Source organism: Labeo rohita, chromosome 9 (genome assembly GCF_022985175.1).
Source record: "Labeo rohita strain BAU-BD-2019 chromosome 9, IGBB_LRoh.1.0, whole genome shotgun sequence".
In the NCBI taxonomy this organism is placed as follows: Eukaryota; Metazoa; Chordata; class Actinopteri; order Cypriniformes; family Cyprinidae; genus Labeo; species Labeo rohita.
In genome coordinates this window covers 29,729,761-29,756,675 of record NC_066877.1, presented here as the reverse complement: position 1 = coordinate 29,756,675, position 26,915 = coordinate 29,729,761, and the positions used below count along the sequence as shown (strand labels likewise).

General features: G+C 32.4%; 1 protein-coding gene across 3 annotated transcripts in view; it reads left to right on the top strand.

Annotated features, from left to right (window-relative positions):
• pde1a (phosphodiesterase 1A, calmodulin-dependent) overlaps positions 1-26,915 on the top strand; it is a 91,553-nt gene that overhangs the window by 28,835 nt on the left and 35,803 nt on the right. The window contains exon 1 of one of the 3 annotated variants that reach the window (XM_051120137.1): positions 5,161-5,572. The exons of the other annotated variants lie outside the window; for them this stretch is intronic. Within the exon in view, the coding sequence (XP_050976094.1) occupies positions 5,520-5,572 (53 nt within the window). The 5' untranslated portion in view covers positions 5,161-5,519. Of the gene's footprint in view, positions 1-5,160; positions 5,573-26,915 lie in introns of those variants that run through there. 3 annotated transcript variants of the gene reach the window in all.

Below are 26,915 nucleotides of genomic sequence, written 5' to 3'. Positions count from 1 at the left end.
AAAAGATGCACAACCAACCGAGAGAACCGCAGCCTTGAGAGGCTTGTCAAGCAAAATCAAGAGATTCAAGAATTTGGGTGAACTTCACAAGGAATGGACTGAGGCTGGGGTCAAGGCATCAAGAGCCACCACACACAGACGTGTCAAGGAATTTGGCTACAGATGTCGTATTCCTCTTGTTAAGCCACTCCTAAACCACAGACAACGTCAGAGGCGTCTTACCTGGGCTAAGGAGAAGAAGAAATGGACTGTTGCCCATTGATCCAAAGTCCTCTTTTCAGATGAGAGCAAGATTTGTGTTTCATTTGGAAACCAAGGTCCTAGAGTCTGGAGGAAGGGTGGAGAAGCTCATAGCCCAAGTTGCTTGAAGTCCAGTGTTAAGGTTCCACAGTCTGTGATGATTTGGGGTGCAATGTCATCTGCTGGTTTTGGTCCACTGTGTTTTTTGAGTCAAGTCACTGTACCTGTTTACCAAGAAATTTTAGAGCACTTCATGCTTCCAGCTTTTTAAAGATGCTGATTTCATTTTCCAGCAGGATTTCTGGGTTTCCATACCACCTCAGCAGTGCCACAGACTGATCACCTCCATGCCACACCGAATTGAGGCAGTAATTAAAGCAAAAGGAGCCTCTATTATTGGTCTTATGAAGAATTCTAATTTGTTGAGAGTGAATTGGTGGATTTTTGTTAAATGTGAGCCAAAATCATCACAATTGAAAGAACCAAAGACTTAGACTACTTCAGTCTGTGTGCACTGAATTTATTTAATACACAAGTTTCACAATTTGAGTGAAATAATTACTAAAATAAATGAACTTCACCACGTCATTCTAATTTATTGAGATGCACCTGTAAACTTGTGACTTTTCTCAGAATTGCGTGATATAAACTCACAATTGCAAGAAATAAAGTCAGAATTGCGTGATATGAACTTGTAATTCAGACTTTTTTTTTCTCGTAAATGCATGTTGTATCTCACAATTCTGACTTTATAACTCCCATTTGCATGTTATATAAAATCAGAATTGTAAAATATAAACGTACAGTACTGAGAAAAAAATCCAATTGTGAGTTTATATTTCACAATTCTGACTTTATTTTTCAGAATTGTGACTTTATTTGTCAATTCTTTCAATTTTTTTCACAATTCTGAAATCATAACTCGCAATTGCAAGTTTATATCATGTAATTGTAATTTCATTTCTCAGAATTTTGAGTTTATATCTCACAACCCTGAAAAAAAAAGTCTGAATTGTGAGATAAAAAGTTGGAATTACCTTTTTTACATTTTTATTCAGTGGCGGAAAGAGGCTTTCATAAATACTAGACTAACTTATAAAACTGAAAAAAAAAACTGTAATATTAGCCACTACTGTGCATCTTTGAAAATGACCATTAAAAGTTTTAAAAATTATGTAGTTTGGTATAAAGTCGTGTAGTACAACCAAGGAGGTGCACAATACCTGGAGAGAGTTATCCGTTAACATTTCAATTCATCTGAATAGCCAATTACATGAGCATTACAATAAATACTATGCGTCACTGTAGAGTCATGGGAAAATTACACAGTGCTGATTTGCCACGGCCTTCATTAGCAACTATGCTGTGTGTGACACCCCAAAAAAATCCATTTCACATTTTTAAGAGCCTCCAAAAAGAATCAGGCAGTGGCAAACATGTGCTATTATATAATGACAAATTACAGTAGCGCTTTGTATGTTTCTTACAAAAAGATTGTACTGTGAAAATACAGTGCTACTTTTGAATGGCTGTCAATGGAATTGCCTTTTAGAAACAGATGATGTAGTTATAACATCTACCAGCAGGGGCTAGTGGGGAAAAACAACATGTAAGGAAGCCATTTTGTTGTCATATGACAAGAAAAACAGGAAATGATATCACACAGGCCCTCATGACTATCTGGCAAGGTCAGTAGTTTTTTTTTATTAGTTCAAATTATTGGATAGTTTGAATATTGGATATTTTGAACTATTTATGACATTGCAAGGTTAGTTTAGGTTGATGTATGTCAAATGACTTAAAGAAAACTTTAAATAACAAATATTGAGTTTGCTTTTTTTATGATTATGATGACCTCTTGGCATACCACAATGTTTTGTAGAATTGTGTAGAACATAAAGCCAACAGAAATGCAAAAATTGAATTTTGTAAGAACGTTTCAAACTACAGTAGATTTTACATTTAAAAACACTTTCTCCATTTCATCATTTCAATTTATAATTGAGCATTATGCCATTATTAAAATTACATCAGATATGCCAGAGATGACTGCTTAAGCCATCTGCTGTATTCTGTCATTCTGAGCCTCATAATAGACGAGTAAACAGTTTGGATTGTTTGTATTTTATTTGATGGGCCAGTTAAGAGTAACTCAAACATTACTCAGACTCTGGTGTCTGTTTTTCCCCATATTACTGTTTCTTTGAAAAATGTACATATATGTTCCATCTGTAACTGATCAAAGAGCTTGGATAACTTCTGGATTACCTGAGAACATGGGACGTGTTTGCTTATGAGTAATGCTGACTTTATATGGAATTTCTTACATTTGACTTTAAATCTCTGTGAGGTTTTACCACTTTTAGCCCAGTGCTACATATTTTATTAGCGTAAGCAGACAATATAGTACTACTTTATTTTAATTACAATGATTTGACAGGATGTAATTGTATTTGGACTCAGATTTTGTATTGGCTTTATTGTGTCCATTGCCTTATTAGGACACTTCGGTCTTTCTTTCCAGTGCCCATGTTTATGTGACATGTCTGGATTTTATATGCTGTTGTATTTTTTGGTTGACTGAGTGTGTCATATATTAACAACGCATATTGTGTCTTAATATTTATTATTTTGATAATCAGTTTTCCTAAGTTAAAAGTCTGCAGTGACCCCCAGTAACCCCCCAGGATTTTGGTTTATATGTTGTAAACATGTTTTTTTTTCCAGAACTGCACATGGGGTCTACCTTTCTGACCAAAAGAGGAAATAGACCGTTTTACCCAAAACTTTAAAGACCCTACAAAATCAAAACTTGACTTTTGTGGCTTTTTTATTTTCGCATGCTCAAACTCAAAATATTCAGTGTTTCAAAGCTTTTTTTCTTATTGTTAAGAATCATTAAGTATCATTTAAAGAATCTAAAGAATCTTTTCCCTCTATAAAGAACATTTTGTGGAATTTAAAGGCTCTATGTATGCTGTATGAAATAAATAAACTTTTGTAATATACAGTTAAAGTCAAAAGTTTACATGCACCTTGGAGAATCTGCAAAATGCATGTTATTTTTTATTTAGTACTGACCTGCGTAAGATATTTCACATGAAAAACTTTTACATATAGTCCACAAGAGAAAATAATAGTTGAATTTATAAAAGACGCCATTCAAAAGTTTGCATACACTTGATTCTTCATACTGTGTTGTTACCTGAATGATCCACAGTGTTTTTTTTTAGTGATAGTTGTTCATGAGTCCTTTATTTGTCCTGAACAGTTAAACTGCCTGCTGTTCCTCAGAAATATCCTTCAGGTTCCACAAATTCTTTGGCGTTTTTGTGTATTTAAACCCTTTCCAGCAATGACTGTATGATTTTGAGATCTATCTTTTCACACTGAGGACAACTGAGAGACTCATATGCAGCTATTACAGAAGGGTCAAACGCTCACTGATGCTTCAGGAGGAAACACAAGAGCTAGGGGGTGAAAACCTTTGAATTTGAAGTTCAGGATGAACTTATTTTGTCTTCTGGGAAACATGTCAGTATCTTCTGTAACTTCTGAAGGGCAGTACTAAATGAAAAAAATATGATATTTAGGCAAAGTAAGAAAAATGTACACATCTTCATTCAGTTCAAAAGTTTTCACCCTCCGGCACTTAATGCATGGTTTTTCCTTCTGGAGCATCAGTGAGTGTTTGAACCTTCTGTAATAGTTGCATATGAGTCGCTCAGCTGTACTCAGTGTGAGAAGATGATCTCAAAATCATACAGTCATAGTTGGAAAGGGTTCAAATACCCAAAAATGCTGACCAAGGAATTTGTGAGACCTGAAGGATTTTTCTGAAGAACAGCAGGCAGTTTAACTGTTCAGGACCTAAACAAAAATTTTATATATTCAACTATTATTTTCTCTTTTGGACTCCATGTAAACATCTTCTATGTGAAATATCTTATTCAGGCCAGTACTAAATAAAAAAAAATAATAAAATGCATTTTGTATGACCCCTCTTATTTTGGTAAAATAATTCACATTGTGCAGATTCTGCAAGGTGTATGTAAACTTCTGACTTAAACTGTAGATCAGTACATGTTAGTAGCTAATAAATCTTAGTTTTTCATAAAGTTGTGCTGTTTTGAACAGTTGACGGACTGTGAACCTGGAGACATTTATGTGTTCTTTTTAAAGATGGTTTTAATGATCCAACGAACGTCATTGCCAGATATGCTTCTTTTTCCCTCTTTTTGATGTGTCTCCATCTGTGTCCATGCCGTTAGTCTTTGAGACTGACATCTCCTCTCTCTTGAAGATCATTTTAGCATTTTCAACTGTTCCTGAGTCATCACTGGGCGCTTCTCTGCCCCGCTTTGGCTAAAGAGCCAAGTTCCTTTTGATTAAAGCACGAGAGACTCCCCTGAAGAGGTCATATCTTTCTTCTTTTCTCCTCTTCTTATCATCTTCTGTTCTCCCTGAGGTCCACTTATAATGTTAGCGACATTTTTGTAGTGCCAGAAGCAGTCAGTATTTAGTTTTCCATGACAATTTTCCACTCTCTCCCTGACCCTTCGACTGTGTCCTAACCAGGCATGATGCAACAAGCTTCAAATCAGTTTGTCTTTCCACATGCAGATAACGTTTCTCAATACCAAAGTTGGCATTGTTGAGGTGTAAAGTGATGTTCAAATGAGACATCAGAAAGAATCCGGAGAAGTTATTCCAAGTTAAAGTTTGCAAAGTGCACCAAAAGATGAAGGAAAATTAGATTCCTCATGACACAACTGTTTGAAATGCACACCTCCAAAACAAGGACCCGCTCTGCATCACGTAACTTTGTCCACACATCACACTAAACGCAAGCCAGATTGTGATATAATTACTGTTTCCTGACAAGGGTCCAGCCCCTTTTTTTTTTGACCAGACCCTGTCAGCCAGCGTTAATTTGCGTGCTCGACAGCTTTTCTGGAAAGGAGAGCGGCTGTACAGGACATGACTCTGAGAGGAGGCAGGCATTTGGGAAGCGTTTTTGCATGAGGGACAAAGAGATAAGAGTTGAACGCTGGCGCAGGAGCTCCGTTGGACGCCTGGCTCTCTCCGAGTTCAGCGTTTGGTGTTTGCCTGAGCGTTTTCTGTGATGTGGCCTCCGTGGCCTTTTGCACTGGGCCGTCAGTGAGAGAGAAAGAGGAGAGGGAGGCTGGATCGGGCTGAGCGCACGGCGATGTGAGGAGCAGCTGGGGACAGTCTGAATGAAACCTCAGCTCACACACTCTGTGGACTCGTGCTCTTAAATGGATGAGTATGTGACCATCAAAAGGAAGCTTCTCCATAGACCTATCTTCAGGTAAGAGGGATTCAGCTGCGGCTTCCTGGTCACTCCAGTTCAGTTTTCATCTTTTGTGACTGAGTTTGTCTGGGAACTCTGTTTTGAAGTTGAACGTTTGTTTTCTGTAGTCGCAAATCGGCTTCTGTGGTGGTTTAGCTTGTATTGTAATGAAGTAATCTGCTTCTTCTTAGATGTTTCTCCTAAGAAAAAACCTCATGTGTCTCTTCTTGAGTTTCAAAATGCATGCATTTGTTAAAACACCAATCAAAATGATCGTACTTTACAGTAACTGTTGCCCCATCTAGCTTTGTTTCTCTTGAAGAGTCGTAGGAGAAACATCTAAGACATAGTCAATACATAAACAAAACTTAATAGTGCATCCAAAGCATGACTTTGCTTCCCAGGGGCACTTCCAAGCTTATCTGCTTCTGCTCTGTTATCAGCCACAGTGCATTTCAAAGGAATGGGAGCAAAATACCCTTCACTAACTGCCCCTGTTTAATGTGGTTACGCTGTCATTAGAGGCAGAACATTAAGCTGTGGTTCATTGCATTGCTTCGTTATTTCAAGCAGGTTGCTAATCGCTTTTTTTTTCATTGAGAATGGAAACAGATGTGCAACAGGTTCCTCTGCTTTTGTGAGGGATGTCAGTTTAGCGGTCTCAGACTGGATTTAAAGTTGTACGTTCTTAAAGATAAAGTCACACTAGTGCCGCTTTAAAAGCTAGTGAGCTGCCTGTGTGCATAGTACGAAGGGTATTAACTGATATGGGACCTCGTAAGTGACAGATACGGAACACTCTAAGTAGACAACAACAACATGCGTCATAAAAATAGCGGTTCTCATGCAAAGCTCAACTGATTTCTGTAGTTTGGTACTTATAAAAGCATAAAAAATATAAAGTAGCATGGACACATGTTCAGTACAATACTTTTATAAAGAATTTTTTATTGCATGAATTATAAAAATGTTTCTAATTTGCAGTCATCTTGAGGGAAGTTTTTACTGAGCTTGTTGAAGTGCATTATGGGTTTGCCTTCTACATGCAGAGATGCCTTTAAAAATTGGGCAGAAGTTGCCATAAAAATTAAAAACAGTCAGAAGCATGCATACAATGTCTTAACCTAGAATTATTGGTATATTATTGTTGAATTTATACTTATTTTGAATATGCTTAATTTTTATGCTTTCATAAATTTAATTAAATTTGTATTAATTTAAGTCTTAGTAATTTTATGTTTTTGTAATAGTTTTGTTTTTTACACTACCAGTCAAAAGATGTTTAATGTTTTTAAAGAAGTTTCTTCTGCTCACCAAGCCTGCAGTTATTCGATCCAAAATACAAATTGAAATATTTTTACTATTCCTGTGATTTCAAAGCTAAATTTTCAGCATCATTACTCCTGTCTTCAGTGTCACATGATCCTTCGGAAATCATTCTAATATTCTGATTTGCTGCTCAAAAAACATTTATTATTATTATTATTATGTTGAAAACAACTGAGTAGAATTTTTTCAGGTTTCTTTGTTGAATAGAAAGTTCTTAAAAACAGCATTTATCTGAAATAGAAACCTTTGTAATATTATAAATGTCTTTATCATCACATTTGATCATTTATATAATCCCCCCCCCCAAAAAAAAAAACAAAAAAAAACAAAAACAAAAGATTCTGACTCCAAGCTATTGAATGGTATCGTGTATAATGTTACGGAAGCTTTTTATTTAAGATAAAAGTTGATCTTTGGATCTTTCTATTCATCAAAGAATCCTGAAATAAATGTACTAATCTGTTTTAAATTTGTTGAGCAACAGATCAGCATATTAGAATGCTTTCTGATGGATAATGTGACTGGAGTAATGATGCTGAAAATTAAGTTTTGATCGCATAAATAAATTACATTTTAATATATATTCAAGTAGAAAACAGTGATTTTAAGTAGTGAAAAATTTCAAAATTTTACTTTTTTGGCTTGATGAGCAGAAGAGACTTCTTTAAAAAAAACATTAAAAATCTTACAACTATTAACTGGTAGTGTATGTCTATACTTAATTCAAATTTTCAAACTTAACCTTTAGCACTTTTAGAATCTGTTCTAACATCTAATATTTTATTGTATTATTTTATTGTATTTTATTTTAAGAATTTTTTTTTTAATCATTTTAGCTTTTGTTAACAATAACAATGCCTATGAGTGTGGCTCAGTTTTAAAACTTTAAAACTGTTGTTGTCATTTTGGTTTGCAATAAGGTTGTTTGAGGGACTTTGTGGTTTCTAGGGACTTCCTGGCTTTTCAATTATCCTGGGATGTATGTCTCTTTGACTCTTGTTCTGTCTTGGGGGTTTCATGGTATGTTTTGTACCCCTAATGTTTCCCCTGAGGTTCCTCTCCTTGCTTACTCCAATATCAGCCTGCTGGGAGGCCTGCATGGGAATATAAGTTTTCTGAAACTTGCAGGCTAGGCTCAGGAAATCAGGTTTTCCTACCATTTGTTTGCAATGAGTAACATCCCATTGGGCGGTTCTGCTTGACATCTGCAGTCTATCACATGGACCGCTTTAAAAGCATGGTTGTTTACTATGAGCACCAAACAGACAAACTGAATCAGCTGTGATTCAACCAACCAATCATCATCTCTTTTTTCCTTTCCCTGCTATATTTCCTTGTTGGTCTAGACTGGTTTGCGCTTATTTTGTGCTGGCAACTTAGCTAGTGAAAGCTAGTGTTTGTCCTGCTTGCTACTTTTAGCAACCTAAGGAAGTCTGCTTAGTTAAAATGTTAGTGGACCAAATCTCACTCATGCTCATGTCTTTCTTTTTTCTTTCTTTCTTTCTTCTGTGGAGCTCTTTTACAAGCAGTTATAATAAATTGGGATTTCATGCTTCTAAAAGCATGCAAAAGTAGCATAAAATTACCATGTAAATAGTCTATATGTAATGTCTGATCAAAAGCACACTGGCTGAAACCATTCAGTGGTCAATCAATTGTTGCATCTCGGATGATACTTTTATGATCTTTTTATGGTGCTTTTTTCAGTCTTATCCTTGTGGTTATGCAACTTTTGTGAAGAGTCTAGGGAGCTGTCTTAGAGAATGAAGGCTAAATTAGTAAAGTAGATTAAACTGAACCTATCAGATTGCATTTTTGCAGATACTATCATAATGTCAAGGGAAAACAATGGAGTATTGCGCATTTTTCAGAACTGACATCTTCCTTTTGCAAGCTTTTTGGAATTTATCACAAAGCTCAGAGGACGTCAAATGAATTAACTACTTACAATTGACATTAGTTGCCTCAGTTAGGCAGTGGAAAAAGATCTTTTCTCACCTTTAGGAGCAAATATTTTACCCCGAATAGAAGGAGTGTTGCAGAAATGCAGTGCTGCTTTGAATACAAAAGAATATGAGGGATTTTGGTTATGAAACCTCTGTGAAACACATTTGTTTGTAACACAAAACAGCTGTCCATCTGTTTGAGAGGGGGCACATGCTATACTGTATAACCATAGTTTTAAAAAATGTGCACTGCGAGTAATATTTTCTGTGTATTACAAGTAAAGCATAACTTTGCAAAATATACACTACCGTTCAAGAGTGTAGGGTGAGGAAGTTTTGTTTAATTTAATTTAATTTAAATTAAATTAAATTAAATTAAATTAAATTAAATTATTTTTTATTTTATTTTATTTTATTTTATTTTATTTTATTTTATTAAAAAAAAAAGTAAGCTTTAGTTCTTTAAAGATTCATTTATTTGGTCATAAGTGACAGTAAAGACATTTATAATGTTACAAAATATGTATGTTTTAAATAAATGCTGTTCTTTTGAACTTCCTATTCATCAAGGAGTCTTGGGGAAAACATGTTTAATGGTTTCCACAAAAATATTAAAGCAGCTGCTTTTAACAAAGATAAAAAGAAATGTTTTTTGAGCAACAAACAAACATATTACAATGATTTATGTAGGATTGTGTGGCACTGAATACTGGAGTAATGATGCTGAAAATTCAGCTTTGAATCACAGAAATAAAATGCATTTTAAAATATATTAAAATAGAAAACAGTTATTTTAAATTGTAATAATATTTCACAATATTATTGTTTTTTGAACAAATAAATGCGTGAGCATAAAATACACTTATTTTAAAAACATGACAAGCCCAAATTTTTGCATAGTAGTGTATTAATATAAATATTAAAAATAGCAATGATGGAATGCGACTGACTGAAAAATTCAGTTTACCTTGAAGCCAAACCATGCAAAATGTATGAACTGGCTAAAGTATGAGTAGATTTTTACTCTCATAAATTATGCAGACTTGTTGCCTGAAATCGTTGTAAATCAGCCTAATAGGCCTCTGTAGCTTTCTGTAGATTTTGCTTTTTAAATCAACACTCTCTTTGCCAGGGGTGTTTATATATGTTAAGATTCTTTGAGCTTCTTATAGCTTTTTTTTTTTTTTTACAGTGCTAATTTTTTCCCATGAGACTTACATGCAATATGCATCACATGACTTGTCACTGGCACCCATTATGCAATAGCGTCTCACTAATTTTTAAAACACATAAGGGTTTGCATACCAGAATCAGTCTTCGATAATCTGTGTTTTGAGAAAATACAGCACAATATCTGGTGTCACTGTGGGGAAAGTCAGTGGGGAAAACTTTGGCCCATAGCTCCCCATCAAAGCCAGCAACATTTAGGAAGTTAATGAAAAATATGAACACAGTCATAACCTTGCCTTATTTACCCCGAAGAGAATATTGTGTATTCCTCTTTGGGGAGATTCAGCTTTCAAACCATTGACCTCACAAACACGTCCCCTGACATCTCTGGCTTGTTTTTACAAGAAAATTAGTCAAGGGTTTTTTTAAGAGTAGGGAACGGCTTGTACTAAAGCGATGTGATAAATGACACAATTGTGAATAAATAGTCACTATTGGGTTGCGTTAGATCAATCACTGCTCGTGTGCTTAAAGGGGCATGACACGGCAATACATTTAGGATGATTATGTTACTGCTATTTCACCCTGCTTATCATATTAATACACCATCTGATTAATTTACCTTTCATGTGTAAATACTCAGGAGTTTGTGCATTAATTGGTCAAATAAATCACAGGGACAGTGACTCTGTCGCATTCATTTACCAGAACAATCCATCAGTTTATAATTTGATGACATGACATTTAATAAGAATAAAGCGATGGAAACAAGCCTTTGTTTTTTGTGTTTTATTGCAAAAGTTTGTGTAAATGTGTACTTTCAAGGACAGTAAGACGAGAATGTAAATAATGAATGCTTGTAAAGTTGAGGTCAAAAGTTTGCATACACCTTGCAGAATCTGCAAAATGTTCATTATTTTACCAAAATAAGAGGGATTATACAAAATGCATGTTATTTTTTTTATTATTTAGTACTGAAAAGATGTTTACATATAGTCTACATATCCCTGTAAAATAATATCCCTGTTCAAAAGTTTACATACGCTTAATTTTTAATACTGTGTTATTACCTGAATGATCTACAGCTGTTTTATTTGTTTGTTTAGTAATAGTTGTTCATGAGTCCCTTGTTTGTCCTGAACAGTTAAACTGCTGTTCTTCAGAAAAATCCTGCAGGTCCCACAAATTCTTTGGTTTTTAGCAAAAGTTTAAATGCTCACTGATGCTTTAGAATAAAAAAAGATGCATTAAGAGCTGGGGGTGTAAACTTTTGAATAGAATGAAGATGTGTACATTGTTTTTATTTTGCCTAAATAACTTTTTTTCATTTAGTACTGCCCTTCAGAAGCTACAGAAGATACTTACATGTTTCCCAGAAGACAAAATAAGTTCAATTTACCTTGATCTTCGAAGAGTTTACATCCCCGGCTCTTAATGCATTGTGTTTCCTTCTGAAGCATCAGTGAGCGTTTGAACCTTCTGTAATATTTGAGTCCCTCAGTTGTCCTCAGTGTGAAAAGATGAATCTCAAAGTCATACAGTCATTGTTGGAAAGGGTTCAAACACACAAATATTCTGAAAAAACAAAGAATTTGTGGCACCTGAAGTATTTATCTGAGGAAGAGCAGCCAGTTTAACTGTTCAGGACAAACAAGGGACTATCACTAAAAATTAAAAAAAAAACATTTTGTGAAATATCTTATTCAGGTCAGTAAAAATATAAATTAACATGCATTATGTATGATCCCTCTTATTTTGGTAAAATAATTAACATTTTGCAGATTCTGGTGAGCTGTAATGCTAAATTTCTCCAAATCTCTTCCATGAAGACTGTATTCATAAATTGCTGTCAGTTACAAGAGCCAACAGTCTTTTAGAACCAACAGAGAAATATTGTACTGTTATTTTAAGTTTTATACAGTTGTTTTTAGATGTTATTCCTGATTTAAAGCATGTTATTGAAACATAATCTGTTTTTTGTCTTTTCCCTGTGAAAGAGACTCAAGCTGTGCTAGTATGACTGGAAAGTAGCTGCCAAGAATGTAGCTAAGATGGCTGTGGAGTGATTTGCAGATTTGCATTAACTTTTACAGAAGTCTTTAAAAAAGATATATGGGTCAAAGACGTTAAGATGTCAAAAGAAATTTACAAAAGTGATTTTAGGTCCATAGAAAGCATGTTAAATGTAAGTAAAATGTCTACTTTTACATTTTTGGAGAATAAAATGTCAAAATATGGTTGACATAATGTTACATTGTCATTCAGTGTAACACAATATTTATGTAAAAATTCAAACAACATGCTTATTCTGATTTGTACATATTAAAATATATAAAAGAATAAGGGAGCATATTACATTTTATTGTGTTTCAAATGAGTAAGAAATTCTGACTGACAAATGGGCAAAACCTAGGATAGTAGGAAATTGTAACTAATTAGTATTTGGGGTGAAAGTAATTAGTCTTTTAATATGTCATAAATTGATGTAAATTGTTGTAAATATGCCTACTGAATGACATTTCAGTGGGTGTCTTCTGTAAATTAGGGGAAAATGTATAATATTTATTTTTTTGCTCAGAAAAACAAAAATACAAATGCAATTAAATTAAACAGAAAACTTTGTAATTTATTTTGAAAAAAAACAACAATTTAAAGCAGTATTACACTTATTGTTTTTATGCTTAAACCCTTTTTCGTCTTTGACCGATACACATTTTGTTAGTGTGAATGTGCTTGTGATAAATGACCAGTTCAGGGGCCACTTACGTAGGTTGCACAACCTACGTCCTGCTATTCTGAATAGTAACTTGTTTCTGATGTTTTCCTTTGTGCCTTCATTGATTTATTGGTTTTTGAAATCAGTATAGATGTGTCCTTTGTGATAGGCCTCAATTCTTTGTGTATGGTTTGGTGGTTGGTTGAAAGAAGAAAAATGCTTTCAGAAGGAGCTGTTGAAAGAAGTAAATACTATATTTGCTTGGTTATCTTCACATTTGTTCTGGATCATTTGACATGATGTTATGGTGCTTTTGGAAGCCGGTCGAAAGACCTCTGCAGGCGGCAGATGTAATGGAATAGGGCTGTAGCTATCGATTATTTTAGTAATCGAGTATTCTACTTATTATTCCATCGATTAATCGAGTAATCAGATAAGAAGTCATTTTCTTTATTAAAGAGCAATACTAAATATACAAAAGAAAATAAGATAGGTCTCATAACATATAAAATAACATAATAACATAATCCTCACAAAATAACATAATCCTTTTTTTAAAAAAAATTAACATTTTTATTGCTGAAATTGCATACATTAATAACCATGAACACAAAACCCATTTAATGCATTTATATGCCAAATTACATTCAAAATGCAAATACAAATGTATCAATAATATATATACAACCCAAAACGGAGGCATAAGTCAAGAATTTGAGGCATTTAGATGTTTAATTCAGCTCAGAGGGACACGAATGCATTTAACTTGCTGTTACAAATGCATAAATAATATTTTATTTTAAACAAAACATTGAATACTGGGGTTTGTGTAATATTTTCCATAAAGTATTTGGACACTGAAGTCACCAAAAGTCTGAATATTATTCCAATAGAAAATAAACATAAATGTATTTTTTCAGACATTTTTGTAATAAAACTGTTTAATTTTAACCAACTAGTATCTAGTTGTACTATTTTATGTATTTTATTTTATTTTATTTTATTTTATTTTATTTTATTTTATTTTATTTTATTTTATATATATATATATGTTTTATAATATTAATTACATGAGTATAAATATATACATGTAAATACATGTAAATATTTTCAAAATATGTACTGCATGTGTGTGTTTTTATAAATACATAATAAATATACACAGTACAAACACATACATTATATAAACAAGAACTTTAATTTTGGATGTGATTAATCGCGATTAATAGTTACCCAGCATTATTTTATTTTATTTTATTTTATTTTATTTTATTTATCATTCATCTTTGGAACACAAATTAAGATGCAATTAAGATTGCAGTAAGATGCAACGCAACTGACAAGTTCAAGGCCCAGAAAGGTAGTAAGACATTGATAAAATAGTCCATGTGACATCATTTTCATAAAGCTTTATAATATTACAGTTGAACCCTTGATGTCACATGTACTATTTCATCAGTGTCCTTACTACCTTTCTGGGCCTTGAACATGTCAGTTGCATTGCTGTCTATGCAGGGTCAGAAGGTCAGAAAGCTCTTGGATTTCATCAAAAATATCTTAATTTGTGTTCTGAAGATGAACAAAGAACAAAACTTTTTCCCCTAGATATTAAAGCTGATCTCATGTTGAATCTGCATTAAATGCACACTTTTTACAGCTTGCTGTGCACTCATCACCATCTCAGCATGGGAGTTGCGTGTCATTTGAAGCTTTTAGATCCGGGCTTCCACTGGAGCTGCTCTCATTATTTTTTGTCAAGTGTCAAGTGACTTATAAAAGCATTCAGTTAATTAAGATTTGACTGATTGCATCACGTCTCAGTTTTCCCATCGTGTCAGTTGTGATAAGACTTTCTGGTGTGATATGGAAATCGCCATCCTTGATATTCACAGTAGTCACTGTTACTATGGTTGCATATTTTATTCACAGTAACTATGAGGTATGGAGAGTCACATTTGTTAATAAATATAGTTGGAAATCCCAAATATTGACTTGGCAAAGCGTTTTTGTTGTTGATGGCTCCAGCTTTCTGTTGAAGGGCAGGCTGATCTGACTGATAATCACAAAATGAACGTGACTGTTGAAGTCCTAATAGGGCAGTCAAGGACTCCAGTTTGATTCTTTGCCTGATTATCTTATGATTGTCTCTTAGAATTCCCTTTTCAGGAAAAGATGTTTTGATGTAAGTGATTAGAATTTATTTAGGGACAATGGGAGGCAGACTTTGGCCTCTTTTGTGATGACACTTTTCATTTTTATGCTTTGGAAAAGCACTAAATTATTTGAAATGTTATTATTATTGTTGTTGTTGTTGCATAATGAAACATTTTATAGATAGTGATATTGTTTAGTAGTAATAATAATTGATAATTGAAACAACAACAACAATAATAACAATAATAATTATAATAATTATCATTATTGTTAGTAGTAGTAGTAGTAGTAGTAAAAGCTTTTAATAATAATAATAATAATAACAATAATAATAATGATCATTATTAGTATTAGTAGTAATAGCTTTTAATAATAGTAAAGTTTTTAATAATAATAATGATGAAGATGATGATGATAATAATAAGAATAATAAGAATAATAATAATTATTATTATTATTTATATGCTGTTATACCATTCAGAAATGTGAGTGACTGATGCATGGATTTTGTAATAACAATAAATATTATGTAATTGAATATTTTATAATATAGTGGTATAATTATAATTAAAATTAATAATAATAATAATAATAATTATTATTATTATTATTATTATTACTATTATTATTATTATTATTATTATTATTTATTTTTATTAATTTTTTTATTATTATTTATATGCTGTTATACCAGAGATGTAAGTGACTGATGTATGGATTTTGTAATAACAATAAATATTATGTAATATAGTGGTATAATTAAAAAATAATAATAATAATAATAATAATAATAATTATTATTATTATTATTATTATTATTATTAATATTATTATTATTAATATTTATTATTATTAGTAGTAGTAGTAGTAGTAGTAGTAGTATTCATAATATTTATATGTAATAATTATATGTATGTATTATTGTAATGAAAATGAAAGCTTTTAATAATAATTATAATTATTATTATTAGTAGTAGTATTGTTATTGTTGTTGTTGTTTATATGCTGTTATACCATACAGAGATGTGAGTGATTATTATTATTTTATGATATGGATATTTTATGTGATTAAATTCATAGTAGAGCTCCTTATCTGAATCAAATTATTTGCAATTAATTGCATATATCAGTGTTTTCTGAGAATGAAGATAATTCTAAGACAATAATTAGAGGTCGACTGACCGATACCGATAACTAGGTTGGACCACACTGGCCGATACCGATTAATCGACTGATAGAATTTAAAAATGGATACTGAACAGTAAATAAATAGTGCTCTACTATTTTAAAAAATAAAAAGTAGCCTAATGAAGTATTAATATTAATTATACATTGATCATTACAGTTAGTTCATTGTTCATGAATGTTGACAAAAGCAACTAAAATTGTTTAAATATATCAGTAAATGCTGAAATGAACACACTCTAACAAGTAGCGATACTTCTATTCTACAGCTTTTATCAATCTTAATGTTACAAATGGACTCATATTGTAAAGTGTTACCATTACATCAACAATCAAGCTAAACATGGCCATATTTAAATATCTACACAAAGGCCACAGTATTGAAATTGCATACATATGGATACTGTGTACTTTCACAATTTAACTGCTTCTATTCTAGAACATTTGTGGTTATCTAGTAAAAATATAAAAATATGTTAATCACACAACGGGCAAAAGTGCAGCGCGGCGTCTAGAAGAACTCGCTGCTATCTGGTATCACAAACACTGGACGCGTCACGTTCAATTCAGGCGGCGTCTACAAGACTTTATTTGATCACCAAATGGGCAAAAGTATACTGCTGACCTTTCTCCACTAATGCAGCGTCTAGTCAACAAATTCATCACTTAATGACACAGTAATGACACTACTTTAGTCCAGTTTTTTGAACATCAGGCCAAATCATTCACATCCCCCAAGAGTTGGGATTTACGTTGGTAGCGGAGGATAAGCACAGGGAGATGTTTAACAGAGAGTCTTAGCCAGTAAATCAGTGCCCTCTGTGCTGCCAAAACACAACTAGAGCGACCGTACTTGCGTTTAGAGCTTTGGCTTAACTGCTCCAAATGGGAACCTAGGAGGTTCGTTTACAACCCAGTGTAAACCAACCTGTCCTGCGGGCATTAAGATGTGGCTTCAGTACTTGGAGGCCTGTGGAGAAGCTGAGCTTGTGAAGAATGGGATGTTTGTTTAATCAGAGCTCTGCTGGCTGGAGGAATTGTTCTCTGGCAGCGCAGATCACTGCAGACTGCTTATGTCAACCTGGGTTTAGCACGTCACCAGAGGGGCTGAAGTCCCCCAGTCAAATCCATGCATGCACAATCTTGCAGGGATTATGGTTCTGCGAGGCCTCGGGGCACCAGCCTCTTCGAAGGGCCCTTCTTGTAGCGATTGCAAGATGTTTTGTCTGAATGATGAGAAATGTTATGTTGAATATGCAAATCGTTCACACAAATGAAGAGAGTTTCTGCTTGGCTAGATTTCTGATTGTATAAAAAAGTGTCGGTTGCTTCCCTGATCCAAACATTTACTTCAGTAAATTTTGTCAGGTTGTAGGCACATTTTATGTCTGCTATTCCAAACAAATTGGTGACAGCACCATTATTTTTTTCCTCCTTGTATGTAATTGGATGCTGCAATTTTCTTTTCTTGTAAAGAGACCTTAAGCTTTGAAAAAGGTATTTATTTGTTAGTTTTTTTTTTTTTTTAATGTTTATATAGTTACGTAATGAAAATCTTATCATCATCATCATCATCATCATCATCATTATTATTAATGTTAAAATATAAAAATATTATATAAACAATATAATATTTATTATTGTTTATTTTTATGCTTATATAATTATATAATGAAAATCTTTTTAATTATATGTTAAAATATTATAATTTATTTTATAATATTATGTAATTAAATAGTATAATATATAATGTATAATTATTATTATTATTATTATTATTGTAGTAGTTGTTGTTGTTATTAATAATGATTCATTATAATAATTATATATAATATAATATAATATTTCATTATTATATTTAGATCCTGTTATATTGGATGTCATTATTTTATTGTAATGAGAACTAAGATATTATTATTATTATTATTATTATTGATTTTATGCTATGTTAGAATATTATAATACTATAATATAATACTGTAATACTGTAATATAATTAAATTAAATAATATACTATTTATTATTTATCATTTATTTATTTTAATATGTTTAAACTGTAATTACATCATGAAAATCTTTTTATTTATTCTTATTATTATTATGTAAATATTTGTATTTGTATTAGAGGTAGTGGTACTAGTATATTAATAATCATAAGTAGTAGTAGTAGTACTAGTTGTTGTTGTTATTAATGATGCATTCTAACTATATAATGAAAATTTAATTAATTAATATAACTGTTATCTTTGAATATATAATATGTTATATTATAATAATAATATAATGTAATTAAATTATATAATATACAATTTATTATTTATTTCAAGAATTGTATAATAATATAAGGAAAATCTTTATTATTTATTATTTTGTAATTATTATTATTATATAAAATATTTGTATTAGTAGTAGTGGTAGTAGTATATTAATTATTATAATCAGTAGTAGTAGTTGATATTAATGGTGCATTATAACTATATAAATATTATGAAAGTGTTATTATTACATATTTTATTATATTATTATTATTATTATTTTATTGTAAAGATAACTAAGATTTATTATTATTATTATATGTTGTATTATATTATATTGTAAATTACATAATATAATATAATATAATATAATGTATCATTATTTAAGTCTTTAGCTTGATTTACAAAAATATAATTACATCCAATTACAGAATCCATACATCAGTCACTCACATCTCTATATGGTATAACAGAATATAAATAATAATAATAATATTTTTTTGTTTGTTTGTTTTGGTTTTACAGTACGTTCTTTCAATTTATTTCAGAAACTTTTTATTTGTTTGCTACGAATAAGCCAATATTCAAGTGCATAACTCATTCAATATTTAGTTCACTAGGTTAATTTAAAAAAGTGGACATGATGACAATCCACTTTCTTCCAAATCTTCGCCTGCGTTCACAATCTATCTATAAATACATTTGGTAAGCATTATGGGCGTCCAGGGAGGACAATTTGTGACAATATTTTCCCTGTTGCCGAGGGACTTTTTTGGAACCAAAAAGTTAGCAGCAGGACATTTGTGACATCAGAGAACACGTCCATTTATTTGTCAGAATAAATGGGGCGGGAAACAGCTTGTGCCCGGTTTGTGCACATTACGCATGCGATTTTTTTTTTTTTTCGTACTTAAAAGGAGCTGGTTTGCATCTCCGGACTCATCACACGCTCTTCCCCACCTCTCTAATTATTCTCAGGTCAGTGAGTGGTCCTATGGGTGCCATCTTGGCGGGGTGAGGAATGTAGAGTTGTCTGAGAGGCTGGCAGCGCGTCTTTCTTTCTTTCCATCGCAGGATCCCTTGAGGGACCGACAGTGACGGCAGCGGCTCTGAGTTTAGGACTTCTGCGCGTAGAATGGCACAGCAAGCTCATGGGAAAATGTTTGAGGTTGACCTTCCTCTGTACTTGTGTGACTGGGGCACGATGGCCTGCCGACTGCCTGTGCCAGCGTCTCACTGGGCCGCTGCTACAGTGACGACGAGAAACATCCCCCTCGCTCTTTCTCCAGGGCTTTCTCATGCACCCTCGGAGAACAAACTGGCTCTGAGGAGCGCTTCTAGAAAAACTCAAAGCAAACGTCCAGGGTTTGTTTTGTTTCGCAATCCCTAATCTGACCTGGGCGGATATACTGTGAGCTATGAAAAGCCTCGTGGCTCTAGATTTGGGAAAAGGGGACGGGGTGGGGACGGATTCGAACAGCTCCCTGAGGAACGTTTCGGACTTTTCAGACGGAGCAGCATGGGCTGAAAAGTCCAGATGCGGCTAAAAAGAGGACGATGCAGCTTTCTTTACTGTGTTTTTGCTTCTGGGAGGCCTGCTGTAGAAGTAAAGCGGCCCGTTTCCAGACAGGCATTTTTTTTTAGATGCTTATTTTCATTTCCATACGGGTCTGAAGACCCTCCCACCGGTACACTATGTCAGGGGCCATGGCAAAGTCTCCAAAAATACAGTCGGTCTAAGTGGCTCTGAAAGCACTCAACAGGATGGGTCTGTCAACCCGTCATATCTCTTGTGTTTTTCAACTAGGTTTGCAGTTATATTCACAGCTTTCTGGAATGCTTGGTTTTAATTGGTCAATTGCTTATTTTGTCAGATATTTCTGTTTAATGGTCACTAAAACAGAGTAGAAGGCTTGCGCGCCTCATAAGCCAGCCATATAATGGCTCTGGCGCCGCTGGATAACATTCAGAGTTTTACGATGGTCAGTATCCGTTTACCATAAAAATGATTTAGGATTGCAGCTAAATTGTCAGTAACTTCTTTTAAACAACCGCTATTTTATTGGTAGCAGACTCTGTATTGGTGTTATTTTAGTATTTTCTACATTGATTTGATTTAGGTTTTATTGTAACATTTTTGTAGTCTTTATTTTCATTTTAGTTTAAGTTTTAGTAATTTTGTTATATGCTTTTGTCATTTTTAAATATTTCTGTATTACTTTAATATATTTTTATTTCAGGTTTTGTTTGTCATTTTAGTACTTAATCTTATTTCTGTTAGTTGCCACGGCAATATTTCTTATTTTCATCAGCTTTATTTTATTTTATTTTATTTTATTTTATTTTATTTTATTTTATTTTATTTTATTTTATTTTATTTTATTTATCAACAGAATTAGCAATACTGCTTCATATAGCACTCTACATAATGAGTATGTCATGCAAAATATGTATTTATTTTTAGTAATTTTTTAATATTTCTCTTTTGTTTTAATTTATTTTTATTTCAGGTTTTGTTTGTCATTTTAGTACTTAAACTTATTTTAATTTAGTTAGTTGCCAAGACAATATTTCTTGTTTTCATTAACTTTTTTTTTTTTTTTTGGTTTTAGTTTTTCACGTTTTTATTTTATTTTATTTTCTATTTTTTTTATTTATTATTTTAATATATTATTTATTATTTTATTTTATTTTATTTTTTATTATTTTAATATATTATTTATTATGTTATTTAGTGTTCTATTTTATTTTATTTCATTTTATTTCAGCTTTTAGCCGCCTTGTCACAATTCTGTATTGTTAAAGGCAGTATATAAAATAAAGGTGACTTGACTTGACTTGACTTGACTTTTAATCAACAGCAACAACAATAATGCTTCATATAGTACTTTCCATAATGAATGTGTCATGCATAACACGTAATTATTTTTGTTTACTAATTTTTTATATTTCTTTTTTGCTTTAATTCATTTTTATTTCAGGTTTTATTTGGCATTTTAGTACTTGAACTTATTTTATTTTAATTAGTTCCCAAGGCAATATTTTTCATTTTAATTTTTAAGTGTTTCATCTAATGTTTTATTTCATTTTTTTCATCTAATGTTTTATTTTATTTTTTCATCTAATTTTATTTTATTTTATTTTTTATTATTGTAATATGTTATTTTTTTATTTTATTTTATTTTATTTTATTTCAGCTTTTAATCGACAGCAACAACAATAATGCTTCATATAGTACTCTCTATAATGAATCATGTGTCATGCAAAACATTTATTTATTTTTAGTATTTTTTATATATATTTCTGTTTTGCTTTATTTTTATTTCAGGTTTTGTTTGTCATTTTAGTACTTAAACAGTTGCCAAGGCAATATTTCCCATTTTCATTATATATATATTTTTTTAAAGTTTTTCATCTAATGTTATTTTATTTTATTTTTTATTTTATTTATTTTACTTCAGCTTTTAATCAACAGCAATAATAATACTGCTTTATATAGAACTCTCCATAATGAATATGTAATGTAAAACATGATTTATTTGTATTTATTTGTATTCTCAGCTGAAAGATTGTACATGCTGATTGTAGCACAAACTAATTTGATCTCAGTTTCTTAGAAAGGCTACTCAAAAAACAAACGGGCACATAATTACACTGTAATTACACTATTAGTCATATGCTTCTTTTTTTAAACAATAAGTTAATTTGTTAGTGGCTATAGTGTGTAAAATGTTGAAAACAAGCAGTGATTATCGCAAAATAAACCCTTTAGAGTGATGCAAGACCCCTCTGCTTTGCGTCCTGATCATCCTATCAGTGTTTATTTTCTGATAATGACCGGATGACTTTAAGTTACAGTGTTTTTATCACATTTAAGGAGATTTTATGCTCTGTGCATTGTGAACTAGTGTATTTCTTTGAGTGTTTCTGCAGTATATAGCTTGCATAATATGCTAAATATCTGCATGCAGAGCTCCAGTGACCTACTACATTTGCTCAAATGTGCAACTGCATCCCAAAATGTAATGCTATTGTTTTGACCTTCTAGTGTTATAATTGATTAACTGTTTCTTGGCTAACTTTCTGACCAGATTTGCATGATGCAAACTGTTTCACATACTATTATAACAAATAGCAGGCAATGTAAAGTACATTTTGCACAGTATTGATAGTATTCTATTTGAAATGCACTGCATGTGACTTTGGATAAAAGATCCTGGCAAATATAATGTGAGCAAAATTCAGAGAAATGAAAGTACACTGGCACAAGTAATATGTCATCTAAGCAAGCGGCGCATGTCGGAGGTTCTGCTTTCTTGCTGTCCTCAATGTTAAACACACTCTTACAGGCTCAGTGTGAATGCTGATAAGCACAACAGCTGTTGTGAGGGGACCAGAGGGAGGATGATGCACTCAAGGAGCTTTGCATTTGTGTCATATTAAATATCATATACAGAGGGGTTCAAAAGTTTCAGGCCACAAAATAGCATTTGATGTTGTTGTTGTGGTTGTTGTTGTTTCTTTCTTCCATTAAAGCACAAGATGTTATTTGTAACTCAAATAATGCTGCCCGGAGCGCATTATCATCAGGCCTTTTCATGTCAGGATCAGTACTGCTGTCATTAAATCAAAAAAGAGGCAAACTGAATACAAAGACATTCAGAAATCATTTTTTGCAAATGTTATTTTATAAATAAATATATGAAAGTTGTGCAATAAATGAGTACAATGCAAGATATAAGCATTTGCATTATTGTTCTCTTACACTGGAAGTCAAAAGTTTTTGAACAGTAAGATTTTTAATGTTTTTTAAAGAATTCTCTTCTGCTCACCAAGCCTACATTTACTTGATCCAAAATACAACAAAAGCAGTAATATTTTGAAATATTTTTACTATTTAAAACAATTTTTTCTATTTGAATATATTTTCAAATGTAATTTATTCCTGTGATCAAAGCTAAATTTTCAGCATCATTACTCTAGTCACACTGTTTAGTGTTTATTAATATTATTATCAATATTTAAAACAGTTGAGTACTTTTTTTTTAGGATTCTTTGAGTAGAAAGATCCAAAGATCAGAATATACCTGAAAAAAAAAGCTTTTGTAATGTTGTACACTACACCATTCAAAAGCTGAGTCAGTAAAAAATTATAGAAATAAATGATAGAAATTAATACTTCTGTTTATCAGGGATGGATCAAAAGTGATGATAAAGACATTCATAATGTTACAGAATATTTCTATTTCAGATAAACGCTGTTCTTCTGAACTTTTTATTCATTAAAGAAACCTAAAAAAAATTACTCAGCTGTTTTTTAACGTAATAATAATGATAATAAATGTTTTGAGCAGCAAATCAGAGTATTAGAATGATTTCTGAAAGATCATGTGACTGCAGGAATAAATTACATTTTTAAAACATTCAAATAGAAAACATTTATTTTAATGCAGGCTTGGTGAGCAGAAGAGACTTAAAAAAAAACATTAACAATCTTACTTTTCAAAAACTTTTGACTGGTGGTGTATTTTTTTTATTATTATATTCTGTATTTTATATATATATATATATATATATATATTGTATTTCTTATTTATTTTTGTATTATTACAATTTTTACTATTTCTTTTTTTGAAATACTTTTTTATTATTATTATAAAATGTAGAATAAAATGAAAGTCATCAAAATAATGAAGTTCTACAAAGCACAAAATGAAATATGGGAAGTATGTAGTAACTAAAGAGAGAGAGAGATTGATTGATTGACTTAGATCACAATATTTATTTTTTATCACAGTTGGGCAGATTATGTTTTTCCTGCAAAACTAATTTGTAGAATTTAAGTAAATAGTTTAAAGCAAAATTATTATAATAATTATTTTATTATTATGCAAAAATTATTTGGAAACAAAATCATGAGAAAGATTTCTTTGAAATCTGTTCAAAACAGTGTTATTTCAGTATCATTAAAGTGCTATTATAGTTTTTTTTTTAAATTATTTTTATATTTTCTGTTTTCATTTTAATTTCAGTTAAAGTTGTAATAATTTTGTTCTGTTATTATTATTAAATTATATTAAATGCATATAATATATTATTAATAATAATTCAATACATGTATATATTGTTTTAGTCATTTTTATTTCAGTTTTAGTTTAAGTTGTTTTAGTATATTAAGTTAAACTAAATGAAAATGAGAATTGTTGCCTTGGCAATTAACTGAAATAAAATAAACTTAATGTTTCTTTCTTTTTTCAGCTAAAGTTTATTTTATTTGCAAGTAGTTTTTTTATGGTTTTAATTAGTTATCTATAATAGCCCTGGTTTAAATGTGTCTACGTTTTGTATCTTCTAAAGTCTTATATCTAAAGTTGTTTTAAAGTAAAAAATATATACATGCAAACACATGTAAATATTTTCAAAATATATACTGTATGTGTGTGTAGTCAAATTTTTTAGATATACACAGTACACACACACATATTATGTAAAAAAAAAACCTTTTATTTTGGATGCGATTAATCGTGATTAGTTGTTGCACAGCACTATTTTAAGGAAAGAATGAAAAAGAAACGATGTTTAGACAGGATGATACCTGAAGAAAATTCTTTGAAGAGCTTGATTGTGAACTCTACATCCTTTCCCAACACAGTGCTGTATGGTTATCATGCTTTGGAAAGTCCTCCCCTCTAATTATACACACTGTGACATTTTGGGTGGGTGGGTGTGTTTGTTTATGTCATGCACAGTTATACAGCCTCCTCTCTATCATACTCCATTACCCAGGTGCTCAAAGCCGGGGATCTCCACAGACACAGTTTACCATAGTCGAGGGAAACAATGAGTGTTGCCTACAGTGTTTCCAAAGTCCTTATCAATCTCCTGCCCTTTTCCTCTGCTACTCTCCACGAGTCAGATGGAGTCCGTCTCCCTCACACACTCCAGGTAAAAATAGGCCCTGATAGGTTGATATGTCACCGCAGCACTGTTCGCCCCCGGCTACTTAACCAGAACCAGATTCTGTCCTCGCTTATACTCGATAAACCTGCAGATTCTTGTATGGAAACATTTCTGTTCATATTACAAATGATCAGTGGTATTTCAATGTGCTTGTTTATGTCTTTGAATTTAGATCACCTTCAGGTCATCCAAAATGTGGATGAGTTTGTTTCTCCATCGGAACAGATTTGGAGAAATTTAGAATGGCATCACTTGCTCACCAATGGAGTAAATGGGTGCTGTCAGAATGAGAGCTCAAACAGCTGATAAAAACATCATACAATGACCAAAATTATAAACACAACACTTTTGCTTTTGCCCCCATATTTCATGAGCTGAACTCAAAGATCTAAGACTTTTTCTATGTACACAAAGAGCCTATTTCACTCAAATATTGTTCACAAATCTGTCTAAATCTGTGTTAGTGAGCACTTCTCCTTTGCCGAGATAATCCATCCACCTCACAGGTGTGGTATATCAAGATGCTGATTAAACATCATGATTATTGCACAGGTGTGCCTTAGGCTGGCCACAATAAAAGGCCAATCTAAAATGTGCAGTTTTATCACACAGCACAATGCCACAGAAGTTTTGAGGGAGCGTACAATTGGCATGCTGACTGAATTGAATGTTCATTTCTCTACTATAAGCCGTTCTCCAAAGGCGTTTCAGAGAATTTGTCAGTACATCCAACCGGCCTCACAACCGCAGACCACGTGTAACCACACCAGCCCAGGACCTCCACATCCAGCATCTTCACCTCCAAGATCGTCTGAGACCAGCGACCCGGACAGCTGCTGCAACAATCGGTTTAAATAACCAAAGAATTTCTGCACAAACTGTCAGAAACTGTCTCGGGGAAGCTCATCTGCATGCTCGTCAGCCTCATCGGGGTCTCGATCTGACTGCAGTTCGTCGTCGTAACCAACTTGAGTGGGCAAATGCTCACATTCGATGGCGTCTGGCACTTTGGAGAGGTGTTCTCTTCACGGATGAATCCCCGTTTTCGCTGTACAGGGAAGATGGCAGACAGCGTGTATGGCATCATGTGGGTGAGCGGTTTGCTGATGTCAATGTTGTGGATTGAGTGGCCCATGGTGGTGGTGGGGTTATGGTATAGCCAGGCGCAGAGGTGCATTTTATTGATGTCATTTTTGAACGCACAGAGATACCGTGACGAGATCCTGAGGCCCAGGAATTTTTCTTACTCAAATTGCTCAGAAGAGGTTTTGAAGCCAGATAGACCTTTATTAACAAGTTAACAAAAGGCCAAGTAATGTTCGAACACCACTCCAGAGTTTCGTCTCAAGCACACATATATACATCCTGAAGCATTCCATATATGCACTGTTGTATTTTTGGACAAGGTATTTTTAGGAGTTCCTGAAGGTTGATCAGTAGCTCTCATATATTTCTAGTTTCTGAACAGGTTCTTTCCATACATGAGTGTTTTTCAAGCTTTAAATAGTTCTCTTTGTTCTAAGTAGAATAATATCCTCTTATGCATAGGCATAATTCTATCTTTTATATTGATTCAAGATTAATGAAAATCTTCTACACCATCACCTCATGTTGCAGCATGATAATACACGGCCCCATGTTGCAAG